Source organism: Vitis vinifera, chromosome 4 (genome assembly GCF_030704535.1).
Source record: "Vitis vinifera cultivar Pinot Noir 40024 chromosome 4, ASM3070453v1".
NCBI lineage: Eukaryota > Viridiplantae > Streptophyta > Magnoliopsida > Vitales > Vitaceae > Vitis > Vitis vinifera.
Genome location: NC_081808.1, coordinates 20,933,108 through 20,952,329, shown reverse-complemented (window position 1 = coordinate 20,952,329; position 19,222 = coordinate 20,933,108). Strand labels below are relative to the sequence as shown.

General features: G+C 33.5%; 3 protein-coding genes across 4 annotated transcripts; 2 read left to right on the top strand and 1 right to left on the bottom strand.

Annotated features, from left to right (window-relative positions):
- Window positions 1-1,365: 1,365 nt before the first annotated feature.
- Window positions 1,366-5,352, top strand: LOC100247201 (protein FMP32, mitochondrial). The gene is made up of 7 exons (XM_059736438.1): window positions 1,366-2,044; window positions 2,323-2,456; window positions 2,613-2,670; window positions 4,282-4,358; window positions 4,464-4,520; window positions 4,630-4,696; window positions 4,793-5,352. The coding sequence occupies exons 1-7, from the start codon at window positions 1,793-1,795 to the stop codon at window positions 4,910-4,912; spliced, it is 765 nt and encodes a 254-aa protein (XP_059592421.1). The 5' UTR covers window positions 1,366-1,792; the 3' UTR covers window positions 4,913-5,352.
- Window positions 5,353-6,629: 1,277 nt separating this feature from the next.
- LOC100242062 (protein FMP32, mitochondrial) lies at window positions 6,630-11,101 on the top strand. 2 transcript variants are annotated; one of them, XM_059736439.1, is made up of 9 exons: window positions 6,672-6,796; window positions 7,147-7,622; window positions 7,722-7,992; window positions 8,285-8,416; window positions 8,573-8,632; window positions 10,216-10,292; window positions 10,398-10,454; window positions 10,564-10,630; window positions 10,748-11,101. In XM_059736439.1, exons 3-9 carry the CDS (start codon window positions 7,750-7,752, stop codon window positions 10,865-10,867), a joined length of 756 nt encoding a protein of 251 aa, XP_059592422.1. In that variant the 5' UTR covers window positions 6,672-6,796; window positions 7,147-7,622; window positions 7,722-7,749; the 3' UTR covers window positions 10,868-11,101. The 2 variants fall into 2 exon arrangements, with proteins under 2 accessions (XP_010649081.1, XP_059592422.1); XM_010650779.3 differs by lacking the exon at window positions 7,147-7,622 and having other exon boundaries at window positions 6,630-6,796.
- Window positions 11,102-13,046: 1,945 nt separating this feature from the next.
- Window positions 13,047-15,200, bottom strand: LOC100267863 (cytochrome P450 84A1). The gene is made up of 2 exons (XM_002272608.5): window positions 14,092-15,200; window positions 13,047-13,925 (listed from the first exon to the last, which is right to left on the bottom strand). The coding sequence occupies exons 1-2, from the start codon at window positions 15,010-15,012 to the stop codon at window positions 13,302-13,304; spliced, it is 1,545 nt and encodes a 514-aa protein (XP_002272644.1). The 5' UTR covers window positions 15,013-15,200; the 3' UTR covers window positions 13,047-13,301.
- Window positions 15,201-19,222: the final 4,022 nt, after the last annotated feature.

Sequence of the window (19,222 nt, the reverse complement as noted above, 5' to 3'; positions counted from 1 at the left end):
GAGAATACAAGTTTCGTTCTTTTAAACTATAAGTGTTGCTTCCTTCCTATTCGTAATTTCTAAGTTGTGCACAATTAATCACATAGGGAAAATGTTGACTTAGTAGTTGTGAGTTGACATTTAGTTTTATCCAATATTTTCAGAACCGGACTAATGATCGAATCGGAAAAGTTACCGGTTCACGGTTCACTGGTCGGACCGACGATCGAACCGCTATCGAACCGGTGACGTTATAAATATATAATTTATATATTATTAAAATTAAAAATAATTATAAAAAATTTAAAATATATATGAATAAATTAAACATCAATAATATTATTTTATATCTTTGATATTATCAAATTAAATCATATTAATATTTTAAATTTTATTAAAAGAAATATGTATAATATTTAAATGTGAATATATAAAAAAATGAAAATTTAAACTAATTTCATAATTTTTAAAAATATTATATTATTTTTATTTAATATTATAAAAAAAATTAAAATCTAATATATATTGTTTTGTTTAGCATATTAGATAATAAAACATATGTAGCCGAGTGGTGTCCTAAATGGACCATAGTAAAAGATTGGTCCAAGGTTCAAATCCTCTTGGTGGAGTTTTGTTATGTTTTTTTTCATTGATATTTGGCAATCCCACATCGGAAAATGAGAAGGAGTCAAATAACTCCTATAAAAGCCATCCTCAGCAAAGGCTTGGCATGGTCTTGTGGGCTCAAAAAAAAGCCCATAGTAATTGGAGTGGGTATGTGGGTTGTGTCATAAAACAGGCCCAACATGGAATCCTTCCTTTCATGCTTACAATGAGAGGGTAATATTTTTATTTTGTAATTTTTTTTTTAAAATTTAAATTATTTGCATCGGCCGGTTCAAGTGTATCTTGGACCATTTTTCCATATTATGCAAAATTAACAAAGTTATCCTGACTTTCAGCTTTGGTAATTTGATATGTTTTCATAATTTGATATGTTTTTTTCTTAAAAATCTAAAAGGAAAATTAATATTATTATATGAGATAATATATTTTATAAATATTATAAAAATATTAATCAAGTTTGAATTAGACTTAAATTATTTGAATTTTGATCTAAATCTAACTCAAATTGAGTTTGGGTTGAAAAAAATCTAATCAAAGATTAATTTGAGTATTGAAAGTGATTGCTCAAATTTGTTAAAATGTTGAATAATGGGAAATGATCGAAGTTCCAAAGAGTTGTTTAACGGAAGGCTTTTAAGGGATATTTAAAAAGTTTAAGGGTAAAGTTGTATTTCTCTTATAAACCGGTAGGATCGGCGGGTTGATATAAAACCAAATTCGTTCCAAACCGATAGCGGTTTTCAAAAAGTTCTCCGATCCGTTCGGAATCCCAGTGAATAACCTAACCCAATAGATGTGCGGCGGGCCGGGTTACGCAAAAAGCCCCATTGCAAAACCTAGCTCCGTGGATATGAACCCAATAGAGGCTCAACTACTAGCCTATCAACGCTTCAATGTTGGGTGGCAAAAGATCTGAGGGGAAACCCGTTTTCGACTTTGCTTGTAAGGGAAAACAAGATAAAACTAGAGAATAATGGGCGTTTTAGGGGAGAAACTGCCCAATGAATAGAAAGCCGGTGTCGCAATTTTTAGCATCAAACATAGCTTAGTAAAATAATCAATCAAGTGAAAACCTAGCAGAGGATCTCCGAGTCCGAGTTTTTCTTTCAAATCTTCATACATTAGGGTTTCGAGTGAATTGGGGCTTTGTGCTTGCAGATTATTTGGAATACGCTTGCTGAATCGAATGACCGCATTTGCGGCTTGTAGGTACGCCGGGAAAATTGGGACAGTTTCAGGAATCGGGACTGCTCTTTACAAATTCAAAGCGTTTAGTGTGGAGGGGAAATCGAATACCACCTCTGCGATCCAGTTCTTAGCTTCTTTATCTTCTTTTTCTTCGCCTTCTGGATATTGCAGAAGATCTTATTATCGGCCGTTTTCTCAGTTCGTGAAGTCTAACGGAGGGCGATTTTTCCTGGTTGACACATTGGCTCTGGTAATCATATTCATATTTTCTTTGCTGTTTCAGTTTTTAGTTATAGTCTTGATTTGCATTTTCGTTTTCCAAGAAAATAAAAAAATGATATTTAAATTGTATTTCCAAGAATTATGGAAATCAGAACTAGGCTCATTTTTCAGTGTAGATTTTATTTTCTAGTATCGCAACTAAAGAAAAGTTATATGATTCAAGAATGTAATTTCTATTACTTTAAGCATGGAGTTTAATCTCAGATGGAATTCGAGAATCGCTAATGACATGGTGTCTTGTCTCAGGTTAGGAAATTAGAAGCTCAGGGCATACCGTCAAAACATGCTGAGGCCATAACATCTACCATAACTGAAGTCTTGAATGACAGTTTGGAGAATGTGGCTCAGTCCTTGGTTTCTAAGGGCGAAATACAGAAAATAAGGTTAATTGATTCTGGGGTGCCTGTAGGTCCATGGCTTGTTATGCTCCATGTTTATATATAAGACATGTCAACAGCTTTAGGCTTTTATAATTACAATGTTAAATTTCATTTGCTGGTATTGTTAATTCACATGCATTGATGTTGCCTACAGATTGAAATGACTCAAGAATCCAATTTGTCCAAATTCAAATCTGAAGTTGAAAGCTCTCAGGTACTGGCTTATTTAGCAAGTGATAACCTTTTTCATGATTGTATATCTATTTTGGAATGGTATTCTGTATCCTCTTTCAAAATCTATTGGATGAGCATTGTTTCTGGTGTTATAGGGAAATTATTTAGTTCCAGATCTTCGCATAGCATTTTTAGTGTATTTCCTGTTGAACCAAATTTTAGGATGATTTGTGATGATGATATCATAGCATTGTAAGATAAAACGTTAAGACATTAATTACCTCTATAAACCTTGCATCTTTGTCACAATATTTGTAATTACATTTGTAGTGAAAGAAATAATTAGTGTTATTGAGATACAACCAGTGGTATTTGACTTCATTATTATACTGATTAATTGTGTTGATGTTGTTCAAATTTAGTTTCTTTCTGTCGTAAAGATTCTGTTTTCTGATGATAAGAGAATGCACCTTTAGCATGTAACAAATGCTTTTACACAGATCTTATAAAGTAGTGCACTTGTTGTGTGTCATAATTCATGTAATCAATTGCCGCCTATTAGGAATAGAGGTCCACACATTAAAGTGCTTTGTTTTTAGTTTGAAAATCTACTGTTGAAAAGATTACAAAACTACTCTTTTCTCATATGCTCCCTAACTTAAAAGACCTCAATTTAGGTTTTTCTGCCTAGTGATGATCTAATGTTATTCTTGTCCATTCAACGATAATGAAAAGAGCAAGGTTGTTTAGTGTGAGGCAACCGACTGGCAACAGGGTTAAGCACAAGTGAGTAGAAAGCAGTCGAAGTCAGGGTTGCCTCTGTGTGTTCATGTCTACTTCCTCAATTTTTGAAAATGCTTATATATAGCCATGTATCATGGCATAGTTGCTGATAACAACTTGTTAAAGCAAAAAGCAAGGTTATTGAGTGTTGGGCAACTAGCAAGCAACAGGGTTAAGCACTAATGAGTAGAAAGTGGTCAAAGTCAGGGTGGCCACTGTGTTTTCGTAGTTATCTAGTTATCTAGTTATCTAGTTATCTTTGATCTTTCATTAACTTTTAGAAATGCATATGTAAATAGTCATGTACGATGACATAGTTGCTGATATCAGCTTGTTTTTTCTGCTGAGTTTTATTGTTAGCCATTGATATAAAAAGCTAGTTCCTTTTCAAATAACAACAGTACCCAGCTTTTATATATTTCCTCAAATTATTTATTTATTTATTTTATCCTTAGTTCTCACAAATGCTTTCATAATTTAGCGTGTGGTTTTCTTGTCTTGTGATTGACCCACATAGCACTTTCACTTTAGTGACACATTTTATTAATATGTTGTTTCGGTGGACAACCAATTTTCACCTCATGCATCCACTTTAATTTACTTTAATTTTTGATATGTTGTTTCGTCAAACAACCTTACACCTCATGCATCTACTTTAATTTTATGGATAACTCCTTTTAACTCTTTTTTTTTTAATGGACGGTGGATAGTTACTTTTTAGGTGTATCATGGCCAACAATCATCAGTTTTCTTTTATTTGCATTATTTATTTTGTAAAACTAGATTTTCTTAATTGCTTTTTCATTTAAACTATAGTAGCAGTGTCATGTAAAATATTTTGACTCTGTCTCAACAAACAATAATGCAGGGACATCATTTTTCTGTCTTGCAACATGAAACTGAGAAACTTCGAAGTGATATAGAAAAGATGCGTAGTGAACTAAGGTCTGGTTTTACATAGATATTTTGCAACAATTTTTTCCTTATATGATGTAAGGATATATATTTTTTATACTTTTTTATAGGACAATGACATGCATTGTAACACAGGTATGAAATTGACAAAGTCACTGTTGGACAACGTTTAGATTTAAATCTTGAAAGGGGGTAAGGAAAACAAACTATATAAATTGTTTCTTGAATATGATAGGATTATGTTTCAATTAGATAGATATCTTTGTTACTGAATGTATCATTTCTTACTATTCATCATCAGGAGGATACGAGATGAGTTAGCAAATCAGAATGCAGAAACCACTAGCCTCACTAACAAACTAGATCGGGTGAGTATCACAAGTGTAGTTGGATATCTATGAGGTTCAATCTTTGTTTTTGTTTTCTAAAGTTTTTTCGGGTTGTTTTCTTTTTCTTAATCCCAGGAAATTCATGCACTAAGGGCTCAGTTAGAAGCTGCAAAGTATGATGTGATAAAATACTGCATAGGTACCCTTGTTTCTATTTCAGCTGTGGGTCTTACTGTGATTCGCATTTTGATGTAAGGAGTTTAGCAAATCATGCCATTAGAAAAAAAAAAATCCAAAAGGCGAAGAAAAAGAAGATAAATAAGCTAAGAACTGGATCGCAGAGGTGGTATTCAATTTCCCCCCCACACTAAACGCTTTGAATTTGTAGAGAGTAGTCCTGGTTCCTGAAACCGTGCCAATTTTCCCGGCGTACCTCCTACAAGTCGCAAATGTGGTCATTCGATTCAGCAAGCGTATTCCAAATAATCTGCAAGCACGAAGCCCCAATTCACCCAAAACCCTAATGTATGAACTCAAAATTTAAAAGAAAAACTCGGACTCGGAGATCCTCTGCTACGGTTTTCACTTGATTGATTATTTTACTAAGCTATGTTTGACGCCAAAAATTGCGACCTCGACTTTCTATTCATTGGGTAGTTTTTCCCCTAAAATGCCTTTTATTCTCTATTTTTGCATGTTTTACCTTTCTCTTGGATATGCAAAATTAACAAAGTTACCCTTGCTTTTGGCTTGGGTAATTTGATATGTTTTTTTCTTAAAAATCTAAAAGGAAAATTAATATTATTATATAAGATAATATGTTTTATAAATATTATAAAAACATTAATCGAGTTTGAGTTAGGGTTAAATTATTTGAATTTTGAGCAAAATCTAACTCAAATTGAGTTCGGGTTGAAATAACTTTAATCAAAGATTAATTTGAGTATTGAAAGCGATTGTTCAAAATTTATTAAAATGTTGAATTTGGTTCATATTAATGGAAACGATCCAAGTTACACCAGTGGTTCGAAGAAAGAGTTGTTTAATAGAAAGCTTTTAAGGGATATTCAAAAAGTTGAAGGGTAAAGTTGTAATTCTCTTATAAACCAGTAGGATCGGCAGGTTGATATAAAACCAAATTCGTTCGTTCCAAATCATTAGCAGTTTTCAAAAAGTTCTTTGATCCCTTTGGAACAATAATGAAAATATCGATAATTACGGATATATCGATACTTCGATTTTATGAATATATTGGAAATATATGAGAAATATGGACGGATATTTTTTCACAAATATCGGTGGAGTAAAAATTATTTAAAATTCATAGGAATGCTTGAAAAAACTCCAAAAAAAATGATAAAATAAGTAAGAATACACATTTTAAAGTTATTTTATAAGTGTAATTGATATAGATATGATCAAGAAGAAAAACATCAGTAGATAGAGATATATTGATAGATTCAATATTTGAATTTGAAGAATAATAAATATGAATTTTGGAAGTGTATAAAGTTAGAATTAAGTTAAAAAAAATATTTGATTTTATTGAATAAAAACAATTTATACATAAATATAATATATATGACAATGCAATAGTCTTTGATATCAAAATGAAGATCGATGTAATTTCATCATATTGTGAGATGAAGGGAGCTCATCTTGTTGAAAACAATATTTATTTAAAAAATTTTAAGATATTTTTATTAAAACATATTTTAATACATTTTAAATAAAAAATTAAATTAATTTATATAAAATATTTTATTTAAGATTTAATTTCTAAAATTTTATTAAAAAATATGTGATAATAACTTTTTCTATTAACATTAATTTATTTAAATAACTATAATTATTAATAATTTATTATCAAATTAATTTTAATTTATAAAAATCACCGATAATAACCGAGATTTAATCCAAAGATGGATAATTAATAATTATTTATATAGGGAGAGGAAAATTGTTCTCATGATTTAATTCCTTTTTATTTTTTATTTTTATTCCTACTAAATCTAAAAATCAAAAGGGCCGCCCACTTCACTCACTCGGGCATCAAGAAGCCCTTTTCTGAAGTTGCCCTCCAGACGAGAGAATCCCTAAAAAGGCCCTATTTTCCTCTGCCACTCTCAATCCTCGCAGGTACTAATCTAATCATGTTATTATTATTATTATTTTTTTTTGCAACCCCTGTTTGATTCCCGAGAAAATCCATCCCCCATTCTATTTCCGGGAAAATTCATCCTCGTTTGATTTCCGAGAAAATCCATGCAAAACCCCGAAGGAAAACCAAAAAAGTGCCTTTTTTTTTTTCTCCCTGTGTTTTCTGGATCTGTTCTAAGGGTCTCTTTGCTTTTATGCCATTGGATTTAAATTTCACGAACCCTAAATCCACGATTTTTGAGCCAGGCTGAAAAACACAACCTTCGCCTGCAAATCATGATCAGATTACCAAATAGCATCTTATGTATTTTTTTAAAAAAATTGGACAGATTTTGTATCCTGTGCGCGGGCTGGACTGGTAGGAAATATCGGGAAATTTTCCGAAAAACCGGTAAAAATGTCGATAAAGGACGAAATATCGGCGATATTTTTTAAAGTTACCGAAATTTCTATCGACCGATAAGCTCGCCGAAAATTTTCAACATTTCAATCCTCACTTCGGAATCCCAGTGAAGTACCTGACCCAATAGATGTGCGGCGGGCCGGGTTACGCAAAAAGACCCATTGCAAAACCTAGCTCCGTGGATATGAACCCAATAGAGGCTCAACTGCCAGCCTATCAACGCTTCAACGTGGACAGGGTGGCAAAAGATCTGAAGGGAAACCCGTTTTCGACTTTGCTTGTAAGGGAAAACAAGAGAAAAATAGGGAATAATAGGCGTGTAGGGGAGAAACTGCCCAATGAATAGAAAGCTGGCGTCGCAACTTTTGGCGTCAAACATAGCTTAGTAAAAGAATCGATCAAGTGAGAACCGTAGCAGAGGATCTCCGAATCCGAGTTTTTCTTTCAAATCTTGAGTTCATACATTAGGGTTTCGGGTGAATTGGGGCTTTGTGCTTGCAGATTATTTGGAGTACGCTTGCTGAATCGAATGGCCGCATTTGCGGCTTGTAGGTACGCCGGGAAAATTGGGAAGGTTTCAGGAATCGGGACTGCTCTCAACAACTTCAAAGCATTTAGTGTGGAGGGGAAATCGAATACGATCCAGTTCTTAGCTTTTTTATCTTCTTTTTCTTCGCCTTCTGGATATTGCAGAAGATCTGATTATAGGCCGTTTTCTCAGTTCGTGAAGTCTAATGGAGGGCGATTGTTCCTAGTTGACACATTGGCTCTGGTAATTATATTCATATTTTTTTTGCTGTTTCAGTTTTTAGTTATAGTCTTGATTTGCAGTTTCGTTTTCCTAGAAAAGAAAAAAATGATATTTAAATTATATTTCCAAGAATTATGGAAATCAGAACTAGGCTCATTTTTCAGTGTAGATTTTATTTTCTAGTATCACAACTAAAGAAAAGTTATATGATTCAAGAATGTAATTTCTATTACTTCTCTGCAACCAAATTAAGCATAGAGTTTAATCTCGGATGGAATTCGAGAATTGCTAATGATATGGTGTCTTGTCTCAGGTTAGGAAATTAGAAGCTCAGGGCATACCGTCAAAACATGCTGAGGCCATAACATCTACCATAACTGAAGTCTTGAATGACAGTTTGGAGAATGTGGCTCAGTCCTTGGTTTCTAAGGGCGAAATACAGAAAGTAAGGTTTATTGATTCTGGGGTGCCTGTAGGTCCATGGCTTGTTATGCTCCATGTTCATATATGAGACATGTCAACAGCTTTAGGTTTTTATAATTATGATGTTAAATTTCATTTTTTGGTATTGTTAATTCACATGCATTGATGTTGCCTACAGATTGAAATGACTCAAGAATCCAATTTGTCCAAATTCAAATCTGAAGTTGAAAGCTCTCAGGTACTGGCTTATTTAGCAAGTGATAACCTTTTTCATGACTGTATATCTATTCTGGAATGGTATTCTGTATCCTCTTTCAAAATCTATTGGTTGAGCATTGTTTCTGGTGTTATAGGGAAATTATTTAGTTCCAGATCATCACATAACATTTTTAATGTATTTCCTGTTGGACCAAATTTTAGGATTATTTGTGATGATGATATCATAGCATTGTAAGATAAAACGTTAAGACGTTTATTACCTCTATAAACCTTGCATCTTTGTCACAATATTTGTAATTACATTTGTAGTGAAAGAAATAATTAGTGTTATTGAGATACAACCAGTGGTATTTGACTTCATTATTATACTGATTAATTGTGTTGATGTTGTTCAAATTTAGTTTCTTTCTGTAGTAAAGATTATGGTTTCTGATGATAAGAGAATGCACCTTTAGCATGTAACAAATGCTTTTATACAGATCTTATAAAGTAGTGCACTTGTTGTGTGTCATAATTCATGTAATCAACTGCCGCCTATTAGGAATAGAGGTCCACACATTAAAGTGCTTTATTTTTAGTTTGAAAAACTACTGTTGAAAAGATTACAAAACTACCCTTTTTCATATGCTCCGTAACTTAAAAGACCTCAATTTAGGTTTTTCTGCCTAGTGATGATCTAATGTTATTCTTGTCCATTCAACAATAATGAAAAGAGCAAGGTTGTTTAGTGTGAGGCAACCGGCTGGCAACAGGGTTAAGCACCAGTGAGTAGAAAGCAATCAAAGTCAGGCTTGCCTCTGTGTGTTCATGGCTACTTCCTCAATTTTTGAAAATGCTTATATATAGCCATGTATCATGGCACAGTTGCTGATAACAAATTGTTAAAGCAAAAAGCAAGGTTATTGAGTGTTGGGCAATTAGCAAGCAACAGGGTTAAGCACTAATGAGCAGAAAGTGGTCAAAGTCAGGGTGGCCACTGTGTTTTCGTAGTTATCTAGTTATCTAGTTATCTTTGATCTTTCATTAACTTTTAAAAATGCATATGTATATAGTCATGTATGATGGCATGGTTGCTGATATCAACTTGTTTTTTCTGCTGAGTTTTATTGTTAGCCATTGATATAAAAAGCTAATTCCTTTTCAAATAACAACAGTACCCAACTTTTATATATTTCCTCAATTTTTTTTTTTTATCCTTAGTTCTCACAAATGCTTTCATAATTTAGCGTGTGGTTTTCTTGTCTTGTGATTGATCCACATAGCACTTTCACTTTAGTTAAAATTTTATTAATATGTTGTTTCGGTGGACAACCAATTTTCACCTCATGCATCCACTTTAATTTACTTTAATTTTTGATATGTTGTTTCGACAAACAGCCTTACACCTCATGCATCCACTTTAATTTTATGGATAACTCCTTTTAACCCTTTTTTTTAATGGATGGTGGATAGTTACTTTTTAGGTGTATCGGCCAACAATCATCAATTTTCTTTTATTTGCATTATTTATTTTGTAAAACTAGATCTTCTTAATTGTTTTTTCATTTAAACTATAGTAGCAGTTCAATGTCAAGTATTTTGACTCTGTCTCAACAAATGTAGGGACATCATTTTTCTCTCTTGCAACATGAAACTGAGAAACTTCGAAGTGATATAGAAAAGATGCGTAGTGAACTAAGGTCTGGTTTCACATAAATACTTTGCAACAATTTTTTCCTCATATGATGTAAGAATATGTATTTTTTACACTTCTTCATAGGACAATGACATGCATTGTAACACAGGTATGAAATTGACAAAGTGACTGCTGGACTACGTTTAGATTTGAATCTTGAAAGGGGGTAAGGAAAACAAACTATATAAATTGTTTCTTAAGTATGATAGGTTTATGTTTCAGTTAGATAGATATCTTTGTTACTGAATGTATCATTACTTACTATTCATCATTAGGAGGATACGGGATGAGTTAGCAAATCAGAATGCAGAAACCACTAGCCTCACTAACAAACTAGATCGGGTGAGTATCATAAGTGTAGTTGAGAAGTGTTTTTCATTACTTGGATATCTATGAGGTTCAATCTTTGTTTTTGTTTTCTAAAGTGTTTTCGGGTTGTCTTCTTTTTCTTAATCCTAGGAAATTCATGCACTAAGGGCTCAGTTGGAAGCTGCAAAGTACGATGTGATAAAATACTGCATAGGTACCCTTGTTTCTATTTCAGCTGTGGGTCTTGCTGTGATTCGCATCTTGATGTAAGAAGTTTAGCAAATCTTGCCATTAGAAATATATATATATATATGGTATTGATTTTTTAGGGCATTGCAAAAGGGGTATGACTATCAGCCTTGAATTTTTTTATTTCTTTTTATTGGTCTTGTTCTTTTCTTATTTGCTATTATTGTAAACTGGAAAAGAAAAGAACACATTTGCCACCGTTTTTAATGTGGCTGAAAGGCGTATGATTATCAAACCTAACATTTTCTTGTTTCTTATGTTAGTCTTATTCTTTTTCTTATTTGCCCTGAATTTTTATTATTTCTTATGTTAGTTTTGTTTTGTTTTTTTTTCTTATTTGCTACTATGGTTTGCATTGGAACAAGAATATTATAAGTAAACAAGTAGGCTGCATTCTTGCTCTCTTTGCATATTACCTCATAGAATAGTCTACAGATTGCACATTAGAAAAGGGAAGAGAGAATGGAAGAGGAAAGAACACCAACTAAGAATAGATTTCGCTCTTGTATATTTGTCATTATAGAGTGATGGTCCTCATTAGTCCTATTTAATTCATGCAAAAAACTTATTTATATTTTTATTCAAAAAAAAAAAAGTCTGAATTAAGCAACTTCAATGGCACCTACATAACCGAAACCCAACATTATAAATTGAAATAGTAATGAAAATTATGAAACTAAGTTGAGATATTACTTCTCAATGAAATTGAATAATCGGTTTAGGTTTTGTTTTGTTTTTTTTTTTTAAATAATGTTCAATACAAAATTTCAAGTATGAGCTTCATAAAGAAAAAATGGAAACTTATACCGAATTTGGAATAAACAACTTAAAAGGCACCTGGATAATTGGGAACAAACAACTTAAATGGTATTTGCATAAACTAAGCTGAGATATTACATCTCAATGAAACTAAACAATAGGTTTTGATTTTTAACTTAAATGGTATCTGTGTAAACTAAGTTGAGATATTACATTTCAATGAAACTAAACAATTGGTTTAGGTTTAGATATTTTTTTTAAATATTTAATGCAAAATTCCAAGTATGGACTTCATGCAACCAATGTAATCATAAAATTTCTAAGAATCATTTCTTGTTGCATCCAAATGTAATCATATCTTTTCCCTTTTATTATAATAATTTAGTCTAGTCTTTTTGTCAACATATATTTTTGATTCATCTATTATTATTATTGTTGTTGTTGTTGTTGTTGTTATTGCTATTTTACCAAGAAAATTTCAAGCCAGGTCTATGTTGAATGCACTTCTTTGCCTTGTGGTCGCTTTGTTAAAATATTTTTGATTCAGCTTGAGATGTACCCACGTTGGTATGGCCACATAGCCACCTCAATGCGAAGAATTGTTGTATTACTTTATCTTGTATAAGATGTATTCTAAATTTTGTATGCGCTGATTTTGCCCTTCAAATTATTACTTTTGGATATCAACTAAATAGTCTGTTGGGTGGACTAATAAAATTTGTAATATCTGGGGAAAGAGCGTCCAGAATGTTGTCATTCACCTGTGTCCCAAGCATCGTTATTTACACCAAAATGAACAACCCCTCCCCCTATGGTTCTACTTCTACCCAAATCTCTAGCTCACGTATGCAAAAAAAAATGAAAAAAAAGGAAGAAAATAATGAAAGAGACAAAAAAACACCATGGACTCAATGCCCGACTCCCTATTCACTTTCTTATACTTTAAATGTTATCGTCGAGTGAAAATAGAGTAACTCTTAGGAGATATGCTGAGATGACAAAGAACCTTAACCCACACGCTCCTCTCCTCTCCTCTCCTCTCCTCTCCATCATAATTAAATCACTAGAAAACAAAGCAAAAGGATTCATGTCCCAAATTCCATCTCCCCCACCTTCAACATTAATATTAGCTGACTAGACCTTCCTCTCCCATCTCCATTTATGTCACAGCACTACAATGTGATAATCTGGGTCCATATTCATTGCCATAATCTGCAGCTGCCACCAAAAGAAGAGAAGAGAGGAAGATGCAAGGAAATATAAGAATACCTTTCTTTTTCTGTTTTTATATGTGGCCCCTCAGGTGTCACCCTACACTTGCCTACGGTCTATTTATTCTACCTCAGTGCCTTATTTTCATGGGCTACAAGCCTACAACTACAAGATCCACTTCCATTGAGATGTGAGAAGAAAATAACCACACCAAGAATATATGCAACAATTTTTGTTCCTTAATCCAAGTGAAATTCTTTTTAATATAATTTTTATTTGATGATTAACAATACAAATCTCCTGTTCAACATCAACAATAAAGAAAGAGAAATCAAATTCTCATATTTGCCCATCTCCCTTCAATTATTTTTTGGGGCTTCTTCTCCCAATTCATGAAGCAAAATCCATGCATATTTTCACCCTTCACTGTATCATTGCCCTAGTATTTATGGATCACCCCCAAACAGTCCCTCCATGATCTTGATCAAGAAAGAGGACACTCTAAGCGAGGACTCGGTACCGCAACGAGTCGAGTCGCTCTTGGCGCAGTGAGTCCGAACACGTCGCCCATGTCGAGTTCACTGGGTTTCATGCCGTCAGGCAACTCCCACGTGAAGCAGTGGAGAAGGTGCACCACGGCCAACTCAAGAGCGTAGAGTCCGAGTTGCATTCCCGGGCACGAACGGCGACCCGATCCAAATGGAATAAACTCGAAATTGCTTCCTTTGAAATCGGGTACGCCCGCTTTGAGAAACCTTGAAGGCTTGAACGTCTCTGGTTCGTCCCACGAGTTCTTGTCTCTGCCTATAGCCCAGGCGTTGATCATCACCCTTGATCTCGCCGGAATGTGGTATCCGGCGACTTCGGCGTCCTCGGCGGTCTCATGGAGGAGCAGTGGAATAGGTGGGTGGAGTCGGAGAGTCTCCTTCAATACACACTTGAGGTATGTCAGCTTCTCGAGGTCGCTCTCTTCTACTCTTCGGTTCAGACCCACGACGTCGGCGAGTTCCTGTTGAACTTTCTTGAGATCTTCTGGGCTTTTCATCATCTCTGCCATGGCCCACTCTATTGCAGACGCCACAGTCTCTGTACCACCGAACATAACGTCCTGAAATATATAATATCACATCGACTTGTCAAAACCTAGAATAGAACAGGTGGCTCTTTTTATCAGGTTGCAAGTAAGAAACTCGCAATAGTAGAAATTGAATTCTGGAAAATGTTCTTAAGCGTGAAAGATGGCAAAATTTGTTGTATGTGAGTTTCATCCTTACCATGATGATAGCTTTAATGTTATCTCTGGTGAGTTCGATGGCGTTCTGTAAATCTTCGGACTCGTTGACTTTAGCCTCTTCACTGTAAAAAGCCAGTAAGTCATCCACCATGTCCGTGTCGACTTCATCTGAGTCGTTATTCAACTTCTTCTTTTGCATGTGATCGTCGATGATGTCGTCGATGAAACCATCTAGCGATTTACGTGCCTTAGCGAGTCTGGCGTTGAGTCCTTGTGGATCGACCCAGCTGAGCCAAGGGATGAAATCAGCGATATTGAAAGCACCAAACAGTTTAGAGAACTCCTGTAAAATAGATATGAACTCGTCCTGGCCTTCCTTTGAGCTCGTCCCGAACGCAGCCCGGTATATGATATTCTTAGTGAGTGTGAACACCAACTCTCCGATGTTAACAGGGGACCCGATGCTGCTCGCCACCGTCCGGACCGTCGACTCAACCTCTTCTCGTACGGACTCCCATGACTCCGCCCGTTTGCGGCTGAAGAGCTTCATAACACAAAGCTTCCTCATCTGACGCCAGAATGGGCCGTAGTGAGCGAAGGCCATGTCGGCTCTGTCGTAGGTGAGGTAGCTAATAGCTATGGTGGCCGGACGGTTGGAGAAGATGTTGTCCTGAACTTGCAGAACCTGGCGAGCTATGTCAGGTGATGAAACCCCCACCATATGCAAATAACCCATCCGAAGGTGAAAAATACCACCATATTGCTTGGCGATTTTCGCCAGTCCCCGGTGAGTTAACTGGTCCATCATATTCATACTCCCGATCAACGGTAAACCCTTGGGCCCAGGCGGGTATGGTCGCCTCCGGCGAAGCCGGGAAACTAGACCCAACAAGAGGATTAAAGGAATAATGAATAAGAGTGTCATTTGCAAAGGTTGCAAACCTTCCATAATAGAATCCATGGCTTCTCCTTCACTCCCCGTGTGTGTCAACTCTGCAACTCAAAGGATGTTGCTAGTTTTGGGTAGATATGTAACGGGCTTTTATACACAATTTTTGTGAGCATGTTTCCACAACCGGCCAAACCATGCGTTATCTCACTGGACACTGTTCTTTATTTTAATTTATATTTCCCTTTTTAAATTCCTGGGGGCTGGTCGTAGGCTCTTGTGCACACGCCGTGTATATTTATCTCATTCACGTACGAGTATTTATTCAGCTTTAGGATCCATGATCTCTGTCTTTTCTCCAACATATGATGAACACAGAAATAATTTTGTACTTTTTTCTTTTCTTGTCTTCAAATTCTGAAAATAAAAATAAATATAATTTAAATTATTTTAACCTTTTTCTTTAATTTCTATAAAATTATGACGTCATTAAAAAAAAATTCTAAAGTTAGAAATTAAAAAAGTTGCTTTTTCTTCTACACAAAAAAAGTCTTTCTTTGTAATAAACCAATATGCCTAACGTAAAGTGTGACGCTCTTCAGTCTTGACAAGTCAATTTTTCCTTCTTGCATTGAAATTTTCCATTTAAAAATAAAAAAAATAAAAAATCGGGTTCTGTAAAATACAACCATGAGAAAGCAAGCAAATGGTCAGCTGATTTTGTGGACTGTTTATTGCATTCATTGTTTTGTTTTTTGGCTTCGTTGTATGTTGTCGCTCACTTTGGTCCCTTCTAGATGACTGCAAATTTTCAACAATTTCTAATTTTTTACATTAATTTTCTGGCCTAATACCAACCCCAGGTCAAATGTTAGTGATTGATTATGGTAAAAAAGTCAATTATCTAGTAAAACGGTAATGCAATCGTGACAGGGAAAGTAAAATTTTTTTTCATTAAAAATAGAAATGAGTTCACATCAATTTAAGTACAAAATAAGCTAATGAAAACCATAGACCCTTTCCACAATAAGCACTTTCTCTCCCACCTTTCTCCTCCATCCTTTGGGAAAATACTAAGTAAAACCTGGGTATAAGAAGCGGATGGTGAGAGATTTGATGCCAGACCTTAACAGTCATTTTCTTGGTTAGACATTGGAACCATTGACGGTTTCATTTCACCCTCTATATATATATATGTATATGTAGTTGCTTCCTTTTAAAATAATTCTTTTCCACATCGAAATCATAATTTGATTAAATCAATGATTATCCTTAACATCTAAGATAAGGTTTATGGTCATTGAAAACGTTGCGTGGTTTTTCATCACTACGACGTCATTACGGGAAGTGATAACTTCAAATCTTCTCAGTGTTGTAGCATTTTCGTAGCCAATGGAATAAAAATTAAGTAACGTGGCAGATGTATACCACATGAAGTTGTCAAGTCACTCTATGTTATAGCAATGGACTTCCTTTTCAATGGCTTCCCAACTTTTCAAGCAGCCCCCCTACAAAACCCTTTCAAACGTGAGATCATAAAGCTGATCCATCTACTACCCACCATATTTAATTCTTTGCTTCATATGATAAGAAACCAAGACTTTTTTAACAATTATTTAATTCTTGCCTTGTAAATATTCAAGCTTTGGTGGGAAAAAAAAAGAAAAGGAAAAGACAAAAAAAGAAAAATCCAGGTTTCAATAATATTTACATTTTATGGTTATGACGACAATTTGACAAAATGATTGATTAACATATACCAACTTTCAGTAGTTTAAGAATTGGTGTTGAACAGCATACAACACAAAGGACCCAATAATTATTCATCATGTATTGTTGTTCTTGTTTGGCTGCTACCAACCTCTATAAGTCAATATCGATAAAGGTGGAACAGGATGGGCCTTTGGTTATTCCTTAGGTACTGGGCATTGTGATTGTTTATATATCTCATTCTTTATTAGTTAATGCTACCAATGGAGTAATTGGGTTCCAAAGCATGACCCACTACAACCCAATGTTATAGTTTAGCAATTCCTAGTGAAAGATCACTCAAGAAATGTTTTTTTTGTGGATATTTGTTTATTTTAAAATAAAATTTCTAATAACACGTGGTTCTTGTTTGATTAAATAGTTTTCTTGTTGAGTTTGTATACTCAAGTGTTTGGATAATTTGTAGAAAAAGGAGTCATATGTGACTCCTTTTTGTTTCATTTAAGGAATTAGGATGCAATTGGCGTACATGGTCTCACAATTTTCAATATAATTTATTTAAGTTTAGAAAAAAATAATTAAATCTTTAATTTTCTTGAGTATGGGAAGTAAGCTCTTCTTTGATGAATTTTTTAAAATATTGAATCATCCACATTTCTAAGAAAATATGTTTAAAATAAAGTTTTTCGATATAAAATCAATTAGATAGAAAAGTAATCGTAATTAACTTTATTATTTTAATTGTTGAATGGAAGAAACTATCTCATATAATATTTTAATATATGTAAAGAGATATCAATTAAATCATGCACGTTATTACTTAAGATACGATTGGCGTATATGGTCTCACAATTTTCAATTTAATTTTCTTGAATATGAGAAGTAAGTTCTTATTTGATGAATTTTTTAAAATATTGAATTATCCATATTTCTAAGAAAATATGTTTAAAATAGATTTCTTCAACATAAAATCAATTAGGTAGAAAAGTAATCGTAATTGACTTTATTATTTTCATTTGTAAATGGAAGAAACTATCTCATATAATATTTTAATATGTGTAGAAATATATCAATGAAATCATGCACGTTATTGCTTAATAGAGACTAATGGTGATGTGGTAACCCATGACGCTCAAAGTCCACATATTTGAAGCAAGAAACCAACATCACTTCTTATGTGCTCCCCCTTATAATAGAATGAACGACATATCACATACCATTCTTAAAGGAGAAGTTCTTATTAATAATAAAATGGTAAAATGATTAATTTATAATGCAAATAAAACAAATCACTCATCAATAAAATTATTGGTAATGCGTGACCTCAAAAAATGACATAATCCTCTCCTTAAAAACTATGAAAGGAAATGAAAATGTGCATATAAAGGTAATTAAGTAATATACTTTATTTGTTAATCATCTTATAGTAAACTATCACCAATTTGACTCTTTGAGAGGAGAGGGATCAACCTAATTGACTTGCCCTTTTCTTTGCAAGTTTGTACGTAAGATCAATTAAGGATGACTTTGAATAAATAGAGTAGCAAACAAATTAACATCATTTATGGGACTGAGAAAATATCCAAACTCAAACTAATGGCTAGCAAATATCCATGAGATGATCCTTTGCAAGTGTCAAGGATAAAGAATGAATGGAGGAAATGGAGAGGTGTCAAGGATAAAGAATGAATGGAGGAAATGGAGAGGAGACTCCGTAGAGAACAAAAGTAAATTTTACATAGCATGGAAGAACTCAACAAAAGAAATGAGAATTTCATGTAAGAAAATCTGCAACTAAGAGAAAAATTGAATAAAATTAGAGTGTATTTGATAGTAATTTTAAGAAGCGTTTTTAGTATTTTTAAGAGTGCATTTGATAGTTATTTTAGGAAGTATTTTTAACTTTTACAACACTTAAAAAATTTTATTTTTTAAGTATAAAAAATAATATAAATATTTTTTAAAATCATTGTCAAACATATTTAACTCTTAAAAATTTTTATCTTTAAAGTATTAGAAAAGTAAGAAACACTCCATAAAGTCGTTGTCAAACATACTCTTAATCATCATACCAACTCACCTAGGCCTAGCTTGGAAAGGTTACAACAAATTAAGGTGCAAGAAAATGACAGAAATGAGTATTTCATATAAAAAAATCTGCAATTAAAAGAGAAATTGAATAAAATTATAGTGTATTTGATAGTAATTTTAGGAAGCGTTTTTAGTATTTTTAAGAGTGCATTTAATAATTATTTTAAGAAGTATTTTTAACTCACTTGAAATTTTTTATTTTTTAAGTATTAAAAATAATATAAATATTTTTTAAAATAATTGTCAGACACATTTAACTCTTAAAAATTTTTATCTTTAAAATATTAGAAAAGTATGAAACAACATATAAAATCGTTGTCAAAACATACTTTTAATCATCATACCAACTCACCTAGGCCTAGCTTGGAAAGGCCACAACAAATTAAGGGTCAAGAAAATGACCACCGACAAATTAAGCCAAGCCAGAATGAAAGTCTGCTAATGCCAAGCAAATGCGACCGATCCCACCCCTCTAAGCTAT

Coding starts and splice junctions, on each gene's coding strand:
- LOC100267863 (XM_002272608.5), bottom strand. CDS start 15,012: ATGGATTCTATTATGGAAGGTTTGCAACCTTTGCAAATGACACTCTTA. Junction 13,926..14,091: donor ACATTAAAGCTATCATCATG/GTAAGGATGAAA, acceptor TATATATTTCAG/GACGTTATGTTCGGTGGTAC.
- LOC100242062 (XM_010650779.3), top strand. CDS start 7,750: ATGGCCGCATTTGCGGCTTGTAGGTACGCCGGGAAAATTGGGAAGGTT. Junction 7,993..8,284: donor TAGTTGACACATTGGCTCTG/GTAATTATATTC, acceptor GTCTTGTCTCAG/GTTAGGAAATTAGAAGCTCA. Junction 10,293..10,397: donor AAGATGCGTAGTGAACTAAG/GTCTGGTTTCAC, acceptor ATTGTAACACAG/GTATGAAATTGACAAAGTGA.
- LOC100247201 (XM_059736438.1), top strand. CDS start 1,793: ATGACCGCATTTGCGGCTTGTAGGTACGCCGGGAAAATTGGGACAGTT. Junction 4,521..4,629: donor GATTTAAATCTTGAAAGGGG/GTAAGGAAAACA, acceptor ATTCATCATCAG/GAGGATACGAGATGAGTTAG. Junction 4,697..4,792: donor TCACTAACAAACTAGATCGG/GTGAGTATCACA, acceptor TCTTAATCCCAG/GAAATTCATGCACTAAGGGC.